Raw genomic sequence first — 17818 nt, forward strand, 5'->3', positions numbered from 1 at the left:
TTAGCATCATTCCTTCCAAAGAACACCCAGGGCTAATCTTCTTTAGAATGGACTGGTTGGATCTCCTTGCAGTCCAAGGGACTCTCAGTCTAGTCTAACACCACGTTCAAAAGCATCAATTCTTCGGTGCTCAGCTTTCTTCACAGTCCGACTCTCCCATCCATACATGACCACAGGAAAGACCATAGCCTTGACTAGACAGACCTTTGTTGACAAAGTAATGTCTCTGCTTTTCAATATGCTATCTAGGTTGGTCAAAATTTTTCTTCCAAGGAGTGAGCATCTTTTAATTTCATGGCTGCAATCACCATCTGAAGTGATTTTGGAGCCCCAAAAACTAAAGTCTGACACTGTTTCCACTGTTTCCCCATCTCTTTCCCATGAAGTGATGGGACCAGATGCCATGATCTTCGTTTTTTGAATGTTGAGCTTTAAGCCAACTTTTTCACTCTCCTCTTTCACTTTCATCAAGAGGCATTTTAGTTCCTCTTCACTTACTTCCATAAGGGTGGTGTCATCTGCATATCTGAGGTTATTGATATTTCTCCCGACAATCTTGATTCCAGCTTGTGCTTCCTCCAGCCCAACATTTCTCATGATGTACTCTGCATAGAAGTTAAATAAGCAGGGTGACTATATACAGCCTTGATGTATTCCTTTTCCTATTTGGAAGCAGTTTGTTGTTCCATGTCCAGTTCTAACTGTTGCTTCCTGACTTGCATATAGGTTTCTCAAGAGGCAGGTCAGGTGGTTTGGCATTCCCATCTCTTTCAGATTCCCATCACCAGATGGTCAACACCAAAATCAGATTGATTATATTCTTTGCAGCCAAAGATGGAGAAGCTCTATACAGTCAGCAAAAACAAGACTGGGAGCTGACTGTGGCTCAGATCATGAGCTCATTATTGCCAAATTCAGACTTAAATTGAAGAAAGTAGGGAAAACCACTAGACCATTCAGGTATGACCTAAATCAAATCCCTTATGATTATACAGTGGAAGTGAGAAACAGATTTAAGGGACTAGATCTGATAGATAGAGTGCCTGATGAAGTATGGACGGAGGTTCATGACATTGTACAGGAGACAGGGATCAAGACCATCCCCATGGAAAAGAATTGCAGAAAAGCAAAATGGCTGTCTGGGGAGGCCTTACAAATAGCTGTGAAAAGAAGAGAAGTGAAAAGCAAAGGAGAAAAGGAAAGATATAAGCATCTGAATGCAGAATTCCAAAGAATAGCAGGAAGAGATAAGAAAGCCTTCCTCAGTGATCAATGCAAAGTAATAGAGGAAAACAACAGAATGAGGAAGACTAGAGATCTCTTCAAGAAAATTAGAGATACCAAGGGAACATTTCATGCAAAGATGGGCTTGATTAAGGACAGAAATGGTGTGGACCTAACAGAAGCAGAAGATATTAAGAAGAGGTGGCAAGAATACACAGAAGAACTGTACAAAAAAGATCTTCACGACCCAGATAATCATGATGGTGTGATCACTCATGTAGAGCCAGACATCCTGGAATGTGAAGTCAAGTGGGCCTTAGAAATCATCACTACAAACAAAGCTGGTGGAGGTGATGGAATTCCAGTGGAGCTATTTCAAATCCTGAAAGATGATGCTGTGAAAGTGCTGCACTCAATATGCCAGCAAATTTGGAAAACTCAGCAGTGGCCACAGGACTGGAAAAGGTCAGTTTTCATTCCAATCCCAAAGAAAGGCAATGCTAAAGAATGCTCAAACTACTACACAATTGCACTGATCTCACACACTAGAAAAGTAATGCTCAAAATTCTCCAAGACAGGCTTCAGCAATACATGAACCATGAACTTCCAGATGTTCAAGCTGGTTTTAGAAAAGGCAGAGGAACCAGAGATCAAATTGCCAACATCCACTGGATCATCGAAAAAGCAAGAGAGTTCCACAAAAACATCTATTTCTGCTTTATTGACTATGCCAAAGCCTTTTACTGTGTCAATCACAATAAACTGGAAAATTAAATCTTTAGACATTACCAAATGTCCTCTGGGAGCAAACTTGCCCCCAGATGAGTTGCCTGCTGTCCTGGAATAAATGCCTGTCTTGTTCTACATATTAGAAATTTAAAAGCAAGACTCCAAAGAATAATATTGTTTCCAGATTACTTAACTCAGTCTCAAAATAAAACTGAGGAATATAGAATACAGAAAAATCCAAGTCTCTACAAAATAATATTTACAATGTCTGACCTCCAATTAAAAACTTACCAGGTATGTCATGCAATTTCAGAGTTGGGCCTAATGTCTCTACCCTTTGGTGTTCACAATTCTTTGTGAACTCCCCTTGTATGAATGGGTCATGCAAGTTGTTTTAACCAACAGAATGTGGCAAGAGGGATTAAATGTCACTTCTGTGATTATGTTACAAGGATTATAGCACTTGTCCCACTCTGAGACTCTCTCCCTTGCTAAATTTGATGATGCTGTTGGCCATTTTAGAAGGACCTAACGTTATTGAGGCAAATTATTGAGGGTAGAATCTGGCCCACAGCCAAAAAGAAACTAAAATATTCAGTACTACAACCATAAGGAATTGAATTCTACTAACAACTACATAAGCTTAAAAGTGATTCTTCTCCTAGTTGAGGTTCAGTGAGTTTACATGTGTGTGTGCTCAGTTGTGCCCAACTCTTTGTAATCCTGTGGACTGTATAACCTACCAGGTTCCTCTGTCCATGGAATTTTCCAGACAAGAATACTGGAGTGGGTTGCCATTTTCTTCTCCAGGGAATTTTCCCAACCCATGGATTGAACTCACATCTCTTGCATCTTCTGCATTGGCAGGCATATTCCTTAAAACTGTGCCACTTGGAAAGCCCCAGTGAGTCTATATCCTTGGGTAATACCTTGATTGCAATCCTGCAGAAAACCCAGCTAAGCCTTCCTTGATTTCAACACATAAAAAGTGTGAAATAAAAAATGTGTGCTGTTAGAAACTATTAACTCAGGTAATACCGTTAAACAGCAATAAAAATATTAAAATCTATAAATCTACACTAAAAAGTTTAAAATCTAATCTACAGATACAAAAAGCTCCAGGAAATCTAAGCACAGGAAACTTGAAAAAAAAACAGACCAAAGCATACCATAGTCAAATTCCTGAAAACTAGGGGAAAAAAGAAGAATCTTAAAAAGGAGATTAAAAAAGGATATATTATGTACAGATGGGCAGAAATACCCATCTTATTTGAAGCAACAAGACAATAGGTCAGATATTAAAGTACTCAAGCAAAATCATTGCCTTAGAATTCTTAACACAATTTAAGTATCTTTCAAAAATGATAGCAAAATAAAGATCTTGCCAAACATGCAAAAACTGAAATAATAAATCAACAGAGGAATAGCATTACCAAAAATAAAAAAGGAAATCCATCAGGCAGAAGGAATATATAAGAAGATATAAAGATGAATCTGGACCTGCTCAAGGGAAAAACAAGACAAGAAATGAGAGTGACATTTGTTGTTCAGTAGCTAAGTTGTGTCCAACTCTTTGTGACCCCATGGACTGCAGCACAACAGGTTTCCCTCTCCTTCACTGTTTCCTGGAGTTTGTTCAAACTCATGTCCATTGAGTCAGTGATGCCAACCAACCATCTCATCCTCTGTTGTTCCTGACTCCTCCTGCCCTCAATCTTTCCCAGTATCAGGGTATTTTCAAACGAGTTGTCTCTTTGCATCAGGAGGCCAAACTATTGGAGCTTCAGCTTCAGCATCAGTCCTTCCAATGAATATTCAGGGTTGATTTCCTTTAGGAAAGACTGGTTTGATCTCCTTATAGTCCAAGAGTCTTCTCCAACATCACAGTTTGAAAGCATCAATTCTTCAGCGCTCAGCCTTATTTATGGTCCAACTCTCACATTTGTACATGACTACTGGAAAAACCTGCAGTGATTTTAGAGTCAAAGGAAATAAAATCTGCCATGGTTTCCACTTTTTCCTCATCTGTTTGCCATAGAGTGATGGGACTGGATGCCATGATCTTAGTTTTGTGAATGTTGAGTTTTAAGCCAGCTGCTTCACTCTACTCTATCATCCTCAACAAGAGATTCTAGTTCCTCTTCACATTTTGCCTTTAGAGGGGTATTATCTGCACATTTGTCTGGAGAAGGAAATGGCAATCCACTCCAGTACTCTTGCCTGGAAAATCCTATGGATGGAGGAGCCTGGTGGGCTGCAGTCCATGGGGTCACAAAGAGTCACATGACTGAGCAATTTCACTTCACTCACTTCACTTGCTTCATACTTTATCAATGGAGAAGGAAATGGCAACCCACTCCAGTATTCTTGCCTGGAGAATCCCATGGACAGAGGAGCCTGGCAGGCCATGGTCCATGGGGTCGCAAAGAGTTGGATATGACTGAGGTGACTAAGCAATGCACCTGCATATTTGAGGTTGTTGATATTTCTTCTGGCAATCTTGATTCCTGCTTGTGATTCATCCAGCCCAGTATTTCGCATGATGTACTCTGCATATAAGTTACATAAACAGGATGACAACATACAGCCTTGACATACTCCTTTCCCAATTTTGAAGAAAGTATAAAACGTTTTTCCTTACTCTTTAAATCTTAAAATCTTCTACCTTGTTATTCAAATATCTTTAGAAATGTAATTGTTTTTTTTTTAACCAAAAATCATAGCAATATATTGTGAGGAAGCAAAATATATGACAAAATGGCAAATGTGAATAATATAAACCCAAACCAACTGTGAAAATTACACAACTTATTACCAGAGAATTACAACTAATAAGAAAACAAAGTTAAATTGAATAAATAGTAATCAAAATGATTACTTTTGTGCAATCTCAAAAACAACAGAATGATCTCTGTTCATTTCCAAGGCAAACCACTCAGTATCACAATAAGCCAAGTCTATGACCCAACCACTAATGATGAAGAAGTTGAAGTTGAATGGTTCTATGAAGATGTACAAGAACTTCTAGAGCTAACACTGAAAAAGATGTCCTTTTAATTATAGGGGACTGGAATGCAAAAGTAGGCCATCAAGAGATACCTGGAGTAACAGGCAGGCTTGGCCTTAGAGTACAAAATGAAGCAAGGCAAAGGCTAACATTTCCCAAGAGAATGCACTGGTCATAGCAAACACTCTCTTCCAATAACACAAAAGATGACTCTACATGGACATCACCAGATGGTCAATACTGAAATCAGATTGATTGTATTTTTTGTAGCTGAAGATGAAGATCTCTACAGTTAGCAAAAACAAGACTAAGAGCTGACTTGTTTGTCAGATCATAAACTCCTTATTGCAAAATGCAGACTTAAATTGAAGAACATAGAGAAAACCACCAGGGCTTTCAGGTATGACCTAAATCAAATTCCTTGTGATTATACAGTGAAAGTAACAAATCGATTCAAGGGATTAGATCTGATAGAGTGCCTGAAGAACTAGGGATGGAGGTTCATAACATTGTACAAGATGCAGTGATCAAAATCATCCCCAAGAAAAGCAAATGTAAAAAGGTAAAATGGTTGTCCAAGGAGGCCTTACAAAGAGCTGAAGAAAGAAGGAAATACAAAGGAGAAAAAGAAAGATATAACCACCTGAATGAAGAGTTCCAAAGAATAGCAAGGAGAGATAAGAAAGCCTTTTTAAGTGAAAGTGAAGTTGCTCAGTCGTGTCCTACTCTTTGCGACCCGTGGACTGTAGCCCACCAAGCTCCTCCGTCCATGGGATTCTCCAGGCAAGAATACTGGAATGGGTTGCCATTTTCTTCTCCAGGGGATCTTCCTGACCCAGGGATTGAACCCAGGTCTCCCACATTGTAGGCAGACACTTTAACCTCTGCACCACCAGGGAAGCCCCAAAGTGAAAGTGAAGTCGCTAAGTCGTGCTCGACTCTTTGCGACCCCATGGATAGTGGCCTGCACCAAGGTCCTCCATCCATGAGATTTTCAAGGCAAGAGTACTGGAGTAGGTTGCCATTTCCTTCTCCAGGGAATCTTCCCAACCCAAGGATCGAACCCAGGTAGACAGACGCTTTACCATCTGAGCCACCAGGGAAGTCCTTTTTAAGTGAACGTTTAAAAGAAATAGAGGAAAACAATAGAATGGGAAAGACTAGAGAGCTCTTAAAGAAAATTAGAGACACCAAGGGAACATTTCATGCAAAGAGATGCACTATAAAGGACAGAAACTGTATGGGCCTAAGAGAAGCAGAAGATAATAAGAATAGGTGGTAAGAATATATAGAATAACTATATAAGAGAGATCTTAATGACCCAGATAACAATGATGGTGTGATCACTCACCTAGAACCAAACATCCTGGAGTGTGAAGTCAAGTGGGCCTTAGGAAGCATCACTATGAACAAAGCTAGTGGAGGTGATGAAATTCCACCTGAGCTATTTCAAATCCTAAAAGATGATGCTATTAAAGTGCTGCTCAATATGCCAGCAAATTTGGAAAATTCAGCAGTGCCCACAGGACTGGAAAAGGTCATTTTTTATTTCAATACCAAATAAGGGAAATGTCAAAGAATGTTCAAATTACTGCACAACTGCACTCATTTCACATGGTAGCAAAGTATTGTTCAAAATCCTTCCAGTTACTTCAACAGTATGTGAGCCCAGAACATCCAGATGTACAAGCTGGACTTAAAAAGGCAGAGGAACCAGAGATCAAACTGCAAACATCCATTGGATCATAGGAAAAGGAAGAGAATTCCAGAAGAACATCTACTACACTAAAGTCCTTGACTGTGTCGATCACAACAAACTGTGGAAAATTCTTAAATTTTACCAGACCACCTGACCTGCTTCCTGAGAAACCTCTATGCAGGTCAAGAAACAACCATTGGAATCAGACAAGTAACAACGGACTGGTTCCAAATTGGGAAAGTATTGTCACCCAGCTTATTTAACTTATATGCAGAGTACATTATGAGAATAGCCAGGCTGGATAAAGCACAAGCTGGAATCAAGATTGTGGGGAGAAATATCAGTAACTTCAGATATGCAGACAACACCACCCTTATGGCAGAAAGCAAAGAAGGAATAAAAAGCTTCATGATGAAAGTGAAAGAAGAGAGTGAAAGAGCTTGCTTAAAACTCAACATTCAAAATGAAGATCATGACATCCTGTCCCATCACTTCATAGCAAACAGATGGGGAAACAATGGAACAGTGACCGACTTTTTTCTCTTGGGCTCCAAAATCTGTGGACAGTGACTGCAGACATAAAATTAAAAGGCACTTGCTCCTTGGAAAAAAAAGCTATGACAAACCTGGACAGCATATTAAAAAGCAGAGACATTACTCTGCTGACAAAGTTGTGTATAGTCAAAGCTATGGTTTTTCCAGTAGTCATGTACAGATGTGAGAGCTGGACAATAAAAAAGGCTTAGGGCCAAAAAATTGATGCCTTTGAACTGTGGTGTTGGAAAAGACACTTGAGAGTTCCTTGGACAGTAAGGAGATCAAACTAGTCAATCCTAAACGAAATCAACTGTGAATATCCACTGAAAGGACTAATGCTGGAGCTGAAGCTCCAATGCTCTGGTCACCTGATGGGAAAAACTGACTCACTGGAAAAGACCCTGATGCTGGGAAAAATTGAAGGCATGAAGAGAAGTGGACCACAGAGGATGAGATGGTTGGATAGCATCACCGACTCAGTGGCTATGTGTTTGAGTAAACTCTGGGAGATGGTGAAGGACAGGGAAGCCTGACATATTGCGGTCTATTTAGGTCACAAAGAGTCAGACACAACTGAGCAACTGAACAACAACAACAAAATCTTTAAACAAGTTGGAAGAGATAACCATTAGAAATCCACACACACCTAACAAAAAAGTACTTCAGCCTGGAAGGACTGAAAAATACAGCCTAAGCAAAGCTTACATGCTAAGACTTTATCAGGAGGTTCATTCATAGAATAGCAAGAATGAGAGAATTAAGATGTGAAGGAGAGAAAAAAAAATTGAATGTAATGTGTTTAGCATACTGGCCACAGGCTGATAAAAAGAAATGTATTCAAATGCTACTATTCCACTAAGTCAAATGGAAGCATCAGGCCTTAAGATAGTCCACTGCAGGGAGAAAGGCAACGAAATTTATTTATGTCAACTCTTTATTGTCTCTTCACTCCATGGTCAAAGTTCAGCTGGCTGGTTGACAACTTCCCTGAGTTTCTGAGTTGGGTGACCTGAGGATTCCATGAAGCCACTGTGGATGAAAGATCCCTCACTCCATGACACAAGCTCTTTCTTTGAGCCCAGAAATGAATAGAACTAGCTCCCAATGCAGGGATAACATTTGCCATTCCAAACCCTGTTCCTTAGAAGGGAGTTTAAAACAACCAGCAATGTTATTAATAGAAGACAAGGTGATAACATTGGTGGACAAGGCTCTCTGTGAAGAAATAAGTCAAGTCATGCAAAACAGGTGAAAATAAGCAAATCCCATGTACTGGGTCCCCTACATGTAACATCAACATGTATAAAGCTAAAACTGACAATTAAAAGGAAAAATTAGACAACTCAACTTAGAGGGGTGGGAATGGGTGGGAGGTTGGAGGGAGATTCAAGAGGGAGAGGACATATGTACACCTATGGTTAATTTATGTTGATGTAAAACAGAAATTGAACCAATATTATAAACCAATCATCAATCAATTAAAAATAAATAAATATTTAAAAATAATGGGGAACACATGTACACCCATGGTGGATTCATGTTGATGTATGGCAATACAATATTGTAAAGTAAAAAAAAAATAATAATAATAAACATAAAGGTAGATATTTACTATACTTCTCACAATAACTGATAACAACTAATAGATAAAACAAACATGAACAATGTGAATAACAAAATTGATGTAATATGTACAGAAAACTGCACCCTTTTAATGCTCAGCACAAATTGTTTTTCAGTGCACATGTGATAACATAGCATTTGTTAAAATTGGCTATATTCTAGTCCATAAGGCATGTTTCAATAAAATTTTAAAAAACTGAAATAAAAGGCTGGCACCTAGTATGTTATTGTGTTTTTTAAACACATTAAAAACCATTCTGTTCTATTAAGTTCACAATTGTGAGCTTCAAAATCTGCTGAATGATCCTTGATCAAAATACAGATTACAAACATTCAAGAAACATTTTCATTCTTTTCATTGAATGGTCTGAGAATTGTATTTTCTTTGGCTTCCAAACCAGAGGTTAATGATTTAGTAAATGTGGATGTATGTTAATTGAATGTCCTCTTTAGGGAAAGATTACCTATACCTTTCATTGATATCTGTGAAGATTTCTTTATTTCAACCACATCAACTAATAGTGATGACTTCCATTGCTATTACGAAGATACATCAGGATCTAAACAAACTGCTAGCTTTTGATCCTTAAAAAGCAACTTGTAACACTATTTTAAACTTATTATGGTCCTTGAAATTTTATAAATGTCCTATGGGTCAAAGAAAAAATTAACAAAGAAACTAGAAACTATTATGAAATATATGATAAAGAAAACACTGTATTTCAACTTATAGGTTGTAACAAAAGTTGATTTGACTTAAATTTAGAGGCTTATGTGCAAAGATTAGAAAAAAAGAAGGTCTAAAGAACAGCAAGGAAGAGAATGTAGGGAAACTCAGCCAGCAAAAACTGGCCACAGAAAGCAGGAATCATAAAGGAAAAGACTTTATTGCTTTAAATTTCAGAACTTTTACAAGTCAAAGACACCATTAAAGCAAGTTACAGGTTGGGAGAACATACTTGCAATACATACATCACATAAAGAGCTTGTATCCAAAATATATAAAGAATCAATGAAAATCAATGAGAAAAGACACAACCCAACAGAAAAGTGGGTTCAGTTCACAAAAGAGAATATCCATGTAGCCAAAAAGCATGTGAAAAAGTGTTCAACATCATTAGTTGACAAGGAAAATTAAATTAAAACCACAATGAGTTTACCACTATACCCTTTCCAGAATGGTTGAAAGTTTAAAAGGCTAATACCACCAATTGTTGGCATACTTATGGAACAAGAGTAAAACTCTTTTACATTACTGATAAGAGAATGAATTAGCACAAATGAATTTTTTAGAAAAAAAATTCACTTTATTTAACAAGGTTGAAAATATGTATATTTTATACTCTACCAATCTTAATCTTAGGTTGCACATCTTCACCAAAATATATCTTTCAATAAAAAATAAATAAATTTAAAATAAAAAAAGTATAAAAGGGAATATTTCACTGAGAGAAAAACTATTGCTAATATATTAGCAAATATCTGGTTTTTTTCTCTGATACACATGCTTTTTGCAAAAATGGGATATCTGCATTGTTTCAGGATATGCTTTTTTTCATTTAACATTATATTGGGGGCCTCTCAACTCTTATTGAATAAACCTACAGCTTCATTTAAAAAAAAATATTCACATTGGTTTACTCTAATAGGCCAATACTTGAACAACTAAATATTCATCAGCAATAGTGACAAACTGTGGTATAGTCATAAAGTGTAACACACAACAATGAAAATGGCCACATTGCATCTATACAGAAAACGTCAATAGCTCCCACCGAAACAAAAGAATGGCTATTATATGGTTCTATTTAAATAAAGTTTTTAAACCAGGCAACACTAATATACAATTTTAGAATTTAAATAGTAACTATTTTTAGAGAAGAGAGATGTAGTTATTTAGATGGGATGCAAAGGGGTGTCCAGATTGCAGGCAATATTCTATTTCTTGGCTGGAACAGTAGTTGTGAGTTCATGTTTCAAAAATCTGTACACATTGGTATGTATTTATTTTAATTCAAGTTTTTAAATGAAAAATAAAATAACAAATAATTTAAACTACATGATCAACATTTGTGTAACAGGTCCTGGAGACACAGAGAGAAAATTAGCAAGCTGAAGTTTAAAGTTGAAAATAGACTTCAAGGAGATTATTCACTAAGGAGGAAAAAAGAGAAAAATATGTGATAGTCAGGGAAATGGCTAGATGATGAAAAATTAACAAGAGCTTGCAGTAGAAAATGACATTTCCAAACATGGAGAGAAAGGAACAGAATGTATGCTGGTTGACACACGCTGCACACAGGGGACAAAGGGAATGGAAAGATAACTAACCATTGATAGCTACATAATATTTCCTATGTGCTAACAATTAAGATCTCTTTAATTATCACACAACTCTATGTGGTAAGAGTATTTTTACCTCCATTTTACAAATGAGGCCCAGAGAAGTTAAGAAAGTTGCCCAAAAGTTATAGGGGTAGGAAATAGCAGTACTCAGGTGCTACATATACTATACTACACTGATAAGACTTAGGTTTCAACCTGGGTGATTTAGAGGGTGATACATGGCAACCCTGGAGAAGGCAATGGCACCCCACTCCAGTACTCTTGCCTGGAAAATCCCATGGATGGAGGAGCCTGGTAGGCTGCAGTCCATGGGGTCGCTAGGAGTCGGACATGACTGAGCAACTTCACTTTCACTTTTCACTTTCATGCATTGGAGAAGGAAATGGCAACCCACTCCAGTGTTCTTGCCTGAAGAATCCCAGAGACGGGGGAGCCTGGTGGGCTGCCGTCTATGGGGTTGCACAGAGTCAGACACGACTGAAGCGACTTAGCAGCAGCACATGGCAACCCACTCCAGTATACTTGCCTGGAGAATCCCATGGGCAGAGCAGCATGGTGGGCTACAGTACAGGGTTGCAAATTAATGGATAGATGGATAAATTAATGGCTTTCTCTCTGATTTTAGAGACACTGCTCTTTATAATATGATCTTGATTTGACTTGATATTAAAAAGATCCTCAAATCTTGGAATTGAAGTATATATTAAGGTCATAATTTATAAGCATGTATGATTATTTTTTTGTTCATTTTATTCCAAAGAAGATTCAGGATATTTAATATATGATTTCTCTTCATAGTATTCTATTCAAATAGTCAATAAAATTTCAAGCCAGATCAAGAATTTAGATAAAAGAAAAACACCAGCAAATGACAAATGACATAGTATATATATATTCTATGCCCAATCTATATTTGTATATTGCTATAGTGTTATAATCATTCATTAGTAACAAATGTATAGACATAGTCCAAATCTATGCATAAATCTGTTCCACAGGCCCAAAATGAAACAAAGAAAGTGAATTTACCTTTAATCTGGTTTCCTTTTCCATAACAATGGTCCTGATAAGAGTAAGTTCAGTTAGAGAAAATATAAGTAAAACTGCTAAAGGGAAAAGAGATAAAAAACTTAAAAAAAATTGATCTTTATAATAAGCAGGGTATGGAAATCTGCCAACAAAAATGATGACATTTTCAAATAACATTTCCGCAGCTCTGCCATTATGGTACACAATGATGGCCTTATCTAAGGCATGCTGCACAAGCAGGAATCCGTCTTTGTAGTACTCTAAGTGAAAAAACAAAGATTGCTAAGTTCAGTATATTAGGAAACAGCAAGGCAAGCACAGAAGGCAATTCAGGTAATTCTAAGTCTTTAACTCATAAAACAAAGCAAATTCACATAACTTATAATAGTTTTGAACATAAAGAGATAATAAATAGCATGGAATTGCATTACCACCTTCCCCAAACTAAAATACTTTCATCTAAATGTTACAGTTGGTTTATGCAGTATTATCAGTCAAAAAAAATGAGAATTCAAGGAAATATCAGATATACTTTTCTTCTTTTTAAAAATTTATTCTGAGTGGGAGACGCTATCGCAAGATGGCGTCTGCGAGGCCGCGGGATGCAGAGTGAGCGCACCCCGCCGGGGGTTCTGCGAGGCTGCTCCTCTCCCCGCCGTCGCCGCCACTGCGGCGCCGCCTCTCCGTCTGCCATTGCGCCGCGGCCAAGCCTCCCCACCTCCGGCCCCCTGCCTCCCGGCCTGCAGCCTCCCCGCGCCCGCGCCCCCACCACGCCCCTCCGACTCCTTGCTCCCTCCGAGGTGTGAGCGCGTCGGGCCGATGAGGTGATCCCCGGCCAGCCTGGGAGGAGCGCGTGGACCGGCGGGCGGCGGCGAGCAGTTGGCGAGCGCCTTTACAATGGCCCTGACCCTGTTTGATACAGATGAATATAGACCTCCTGTTTGGAAATCTTACTTATATCAACTGCAACAAGAAGCCCCTCATCCTCGGAGAATTACCTGTACTAATGAGGTAGAAAATAGACCAAAGTATTACGGAAGAGAGTTTCACGGCATGATCTCCCGAGAAGCTGCAGACCAGCTCTTGAGTGTAGCTGAGGGGAGCTACCTCATTCGGGAGAGCCAGCGTCAGCCAGGAACCTACACTTTGGCTTTAAGATTTGGAAGTCAAACCAGAAACTTCAGGCTCTACTACGATGGAAAGCACTTTGTTGGGGAGAAGCGCTTTGAGTCCATCCACGATCTGGTGACTGATGGATTGATTACTCTCTATATTGAAACCAAAGCAGCAGAATACATTGCCAAGATGACGATAAACCCAATTTATGAGCACATAGGATACACAACCTTAAACAGAGAGCCAGCATACCAAAAACATATGCCAGTCCTGAAAGAAACACTTGATGAAAAAGATTCTACAGGCCAGGATGGGGTGTCAGAGAAAAGGTTGACATCACTTGTTAGAAGAGCAACTCTGAAAGAAAACGAACAAATTCCAAAATATGAAAAGGTCCACAATTTCAAGGTCCATACATTCAGAGGGCCACACTGGTGTGAATACTGTGCCAACTTCATGTGGGGGCTCATTGCTCAGGGAGTGAAATGTGCAGATTGCGGTTTGAATGTTCATAAGCAGTGTTCCAAGATGGTCCCAAATGACTGTAAGCCAGACTTGAAACACGTCAAGAAGGTGTACAGCTGTGACCTGACGACACTCGTGAAAGCCCACATCACTAAGCGGCCCATGGTGGTGGACATGTGCATCAGGGAGATTGAGTCTCGAGGTCTTAATTCTGAAGGACTGTACCGAGTCTCAGGATTTAGTGACCTAATTGAAGATGTCAAGATGGCTTTTGACAGAGATGGTGAGAAAGCAGATATTTCTGTGAACATGTATGAAGATATCAACATTATCACTGGTGCACTGAAACTGTACTTCAGGGATTTGCCAATTCCACTCATCACATATGACGCCTACCCTAAGTTTATAGAGTCCGCCAAAATTATGGATCCTGATGAGCAATTAGAAACCCTTCACGAAGCACTGAAACTGCTGCTGCCTGCTCACTGCGAAACCCTCCGGTACCTCATGGCACATCTGAAGAGAGTCACCCTCCACGAAAAGGAGAATCTGATGAACGCAAAGAACCTTGGGATTGTTTTCGGCCCGACACTCATGAGATCTCCAGAACTAGACGCCATGGCTGCCCTGAACGATATACGATATCAGAGACTGGTGGTGGAGCTGCTTATCAAAAACGAAGACATTTTATTTTAAATTTTTAGCTTGAAGGAAAAAGGAAATGTTTTACAGATGAAGGAATGTTTTATAGTAATTTAATTGGCTCTTATAGCTGAATTATTTCTTGGTTAGAAGTTTGGGCATATAACCAGATTAAAATGAAGGAACCTCCCATTGTTTTCATAGCACCGCTCAGCTGTCCTTGTAAACAGTGAACACACGCTTTCCAGTTCTAGTAATCTTGGGTGTTTATCATGTTCAGAGAAACTCAAGCTATTGCATGATTAGCCCCCTGTTTGGCAAGGGAACCCCATACAAAGGAGACACCAAGCCTGCACCGCCCCTTCATCCTGGGTCGCCTGTGGTTGTAACTCAGCATGTTTCGCAGAGTAGATCTGTCGTGACTTTGCTTTTGGGTCCTATGTCATTGGTTTCTGATGCTTCTATACACATGCACACAAATGGAGAAAACAGAACCTCTGGCTGCTGCATTGCCCTAGACTATAACATATGCCTACTTTTCTCAAATGCTTCATTTCTGGTTTCTCTTAGTTCTTCTCTAACATTGTACTTTCTTTCCAGCAAAAGCAAAATGTGTTCTCAGATTTGTTACTTTAGTAAATTATCTCTACCAATAAAAAAACGTGCAACACACACAAAAAATAAATAAATAAATAAAAATAAAATTTTATTCTATTTTTATTTATTTTTTAAATTTAATCTTATTTATCTTAATAGCAGGCTAATTACAATATTGTATTGGTTTTGCCATACATCAATATGAATCTGCCACGGGTGTACATGTATTCCCCATCCTGAACCCCCCTCCCACCTCCTTCCCCGTATCATCCCCTCTGGGTCATCCCACTGCACCAGCCCCAAGCATCCTGTATCCTGCATCGAACCTGGACTGGCGATTCATTTCTTATATGATATTATACATGTTTCAATGCCATTCTCCAAAATCATCCCATCTTCTCCCTTTCCCACAGAGTCCAAAAGACTGTTCTATACATCTGTGTCTCTTTTGCTGTCTCGCATACAGGGTTATTGTCACCATCTTTCTAAATTCCATATATATGCATTAGTATACTGTATAAACTCAAAATGGATTAAAGATCTAAATGTAAGACCCAAAACTATAAAACTCCTAGAGGAGAACATAGGCAAAACACTCTCTGACATAAATCACAGCAGGATCCTCTATGACCCACCTCCCAGAATATTGGAAATAAAAGCAAAAATAAACAAATGGGACCTAATTAAAATTAAAGCTTCTGCAAAACAAAGGAAACTATAAGCAAGGTGAAAGACAGCCTTCCGGATGGGAGAAAATAATAGCAAATGAAGCAACTCACAAACAACTAATCTCAAAAATATACAAACAACTCCTGCAGCTCAATTCCAGAAAAATAAACGATCCAATCAAAAAGTGGGCCAAAGAACTAAACAGACATTTCTCCAAAGAAGACATACAGATGGCTAACAAACACATGAAAAGATGCTCAACATCACTCATTATCAGAGAAAAGCAAATCAAAACCACAATGAGGTACCATTTCATGCCAGTCAGAATGGCTGGGATCCAAAATCTACAAGCAATAAATGCTGGAGAGGGTGTGGAGAAAAGGGAACCCTCTTACTCTGTTGGTGGGAATGCAAACTAGTACAGCCACTATGGAGAACAGTGTGGAGATTCCTTAAAAATCTGGAAATAGAACTGCCTTGTGACCCAGCAATCCCACTGCTGGGCATACACACCAATTGAAAGAGACACATGTACTCCAGTGTTCATCACAGCACTGTTTATAATAGCCAGGACATGGAAACAACCTAGATGTCCATCAGCAGATGAATGAATAAGAAAGCAATGTTCATCGCAGCACTGTTTATAATAGCCAGGACCTGGAAATAACCTAGATGTCCATCAGCAGATGAATGGATAAGAAAGCTGTGGTACGTATACACAATGGAGTATTACTCAGCCATTAAAAAGAACACATTTGAATCAGTTCTAATGAGGTGGATGAAACTGGAGCCTATAATACAGAGTGAAGTAAGCCAGAAAGAAAAACACCAGATACACTTTTCTATACCGGACACATGCATAGAAATTAAGCTTAAAACAAGATATGACATAATTCCATTTACAACAGCATTGAAAAGAATAAAATACATAAAAGAAACTTAACCAAAGAGGTAAATTACTTGTACACTGAAAACTACAAAGCATTCCTGAAATTAATAAAGAAGACACGAATAAATTAAAAGATATCCTGTGCTCATGAATTGGAAGACAATACTCATACTAATCAAGAGTTATCTGCAAATTCAATATAATCTCTATCAAAACCCCAAATGCATTTTTGTAGAAATAAACAAAAATCCTAAAATCCAGATGAAATTGCAAAAGATTCTGAGTAGCCAAAATAATCCTGAGCAAGAAAAACACTTGTTCTGGTAAGCTGGAGGACTCATATGTCCTGATTTTAAAATATATTAGGAAGTTACAGTAATCAAGAGTATGGTACTGGCATAAAGACAGACATAGAGACAAATGAAAAACAACAGATGACCCAGAAATAAACTCTCATATATGGTCAAATGATCTTTTCTAAGGCATTGGGCAAAAAAATACAGTCTCTTCAAAAGAAATGGTGTTGGATAAACTGGAAGTCCACATGCAAAAAAAAATGAATCTGGATCCTTATCTTCTACCATAACCAAAAATTAAATGAAAATGGATTGAATATCTAAACACAAGACTTGACATTGTAAAACTCATCAGTTCAGTTCAGTTCAGTTTCTCAGTCGTGTCCGACTCTTTGCAACCCCATGAATTGCAGCATGCCAGGCCTCCCTGTCCATCACCAACTCCCAGAGTTCACTCAGACTCACGTCCATTGAGTCAGTGATGCCATCCAGCCATCTCATCCTCTGTCGTCCCCTTCTCCTCCTGCCCCCAATCCCTCCCAGCATCAGAGACTTTTCCAATGAGTCAACTCTTTGCATGAGGCGGCCAAAGTACTGGAGCTTCAGCTTTAGCATCATTCCTTCCAAAGAAATCCCAGGGCTGATCTCCTTCAGAATGGACTGGTTGGATCTCCTTGCAGTCCAAGGGACTCTCAAGAGTCTTCTCCAACACCACAGTTCAAAAGCATCAATTCTTCGGCGCTCAGCCTTCTTCACAGTCCAACTCTCACATCCATACATGACCACTGGAAAAACCATAGCCTTGACTAGATGGACCTTAGTCGGCAGAGTAATGTCTCTGCTTTTGAATATGTTATCTAGGTTGGTCATAACTTTTCTTCCAAGGAGTAAGCGTCTTTCAATTTCATGGCTGCAGTCACCATCTGCAGTGATTTTGGAGCCCAAAAAG

General features: G+C 38.8%; 2 protein-coding genes across 3 annotated transcripts in view; one reads left to right on the top strand and one right to left on the bottom strand.

Annotated features, from left to right (window-relative positions):
- The window catches only part of LOC138076172 (phospholipid-transporting ATPase ABCA3-like), a 215958-nt gene extending 203069 nt beyond the window's left edge, over positions 1-12889 (bottom strand). Inside the window, exons 1-2 of the mRNA XM_068968393.1 lie at positions 12787-12889; positions 12196-12455 (exon numbers count right to left, since the gene is read on the bottom strand). Of these exons, the coding sequence (XP_068824494.1) occupies positions 12196-12455; positions 12787-12889 (363 nt within the window). The remainder of the gene's footprint in view (positions 1-12195; positions 12456-12786) is intronic.
- A 203-nt stretch (positions 12890-13092) lies between these two features.
- On the top strand, positions 13093-14643 carry LOC138075996 (N-chimaerin). Of its 2 annotated transcripts, XM_068968145.1 has the most exons (2): positions 13093-13653; positions 13720-14643. In XM_068968145.1, exons 1-2 carry the CDS (start codon positions 13093-13095, stop codon positions 14470-14472), a joined length of 1314 nt encoding a protein of 437 aa, XP_068824246.1. In that variant the 3' UTR covers positions 14473-14643. The 2 variants fall into 2 exon arrangements, with proteins under 2 accessions (XP_068824246.1, XP_068824245.1); XM_068968144.1 differs by having other exon boundaries at positions 13093-14643.
- The last annotated feature ends 3175 nt before the right edge of the window (positions 14644-17818 follow it).

This window comes from Capricornis sumatraensis, chromosome 3 (genome assembly GCF_032405125.1).
Source record: "Capricornis sumatraensis isolate serow.1 chromosome 3, serow.2, whole genome shotgun sequence".
Lineage (NCBI taxonomy): Eukaryota > Metazoa > Chordata > Mammalia > Artiodactyla > Bovidae > Capricornis > Capricornis sumatraensis.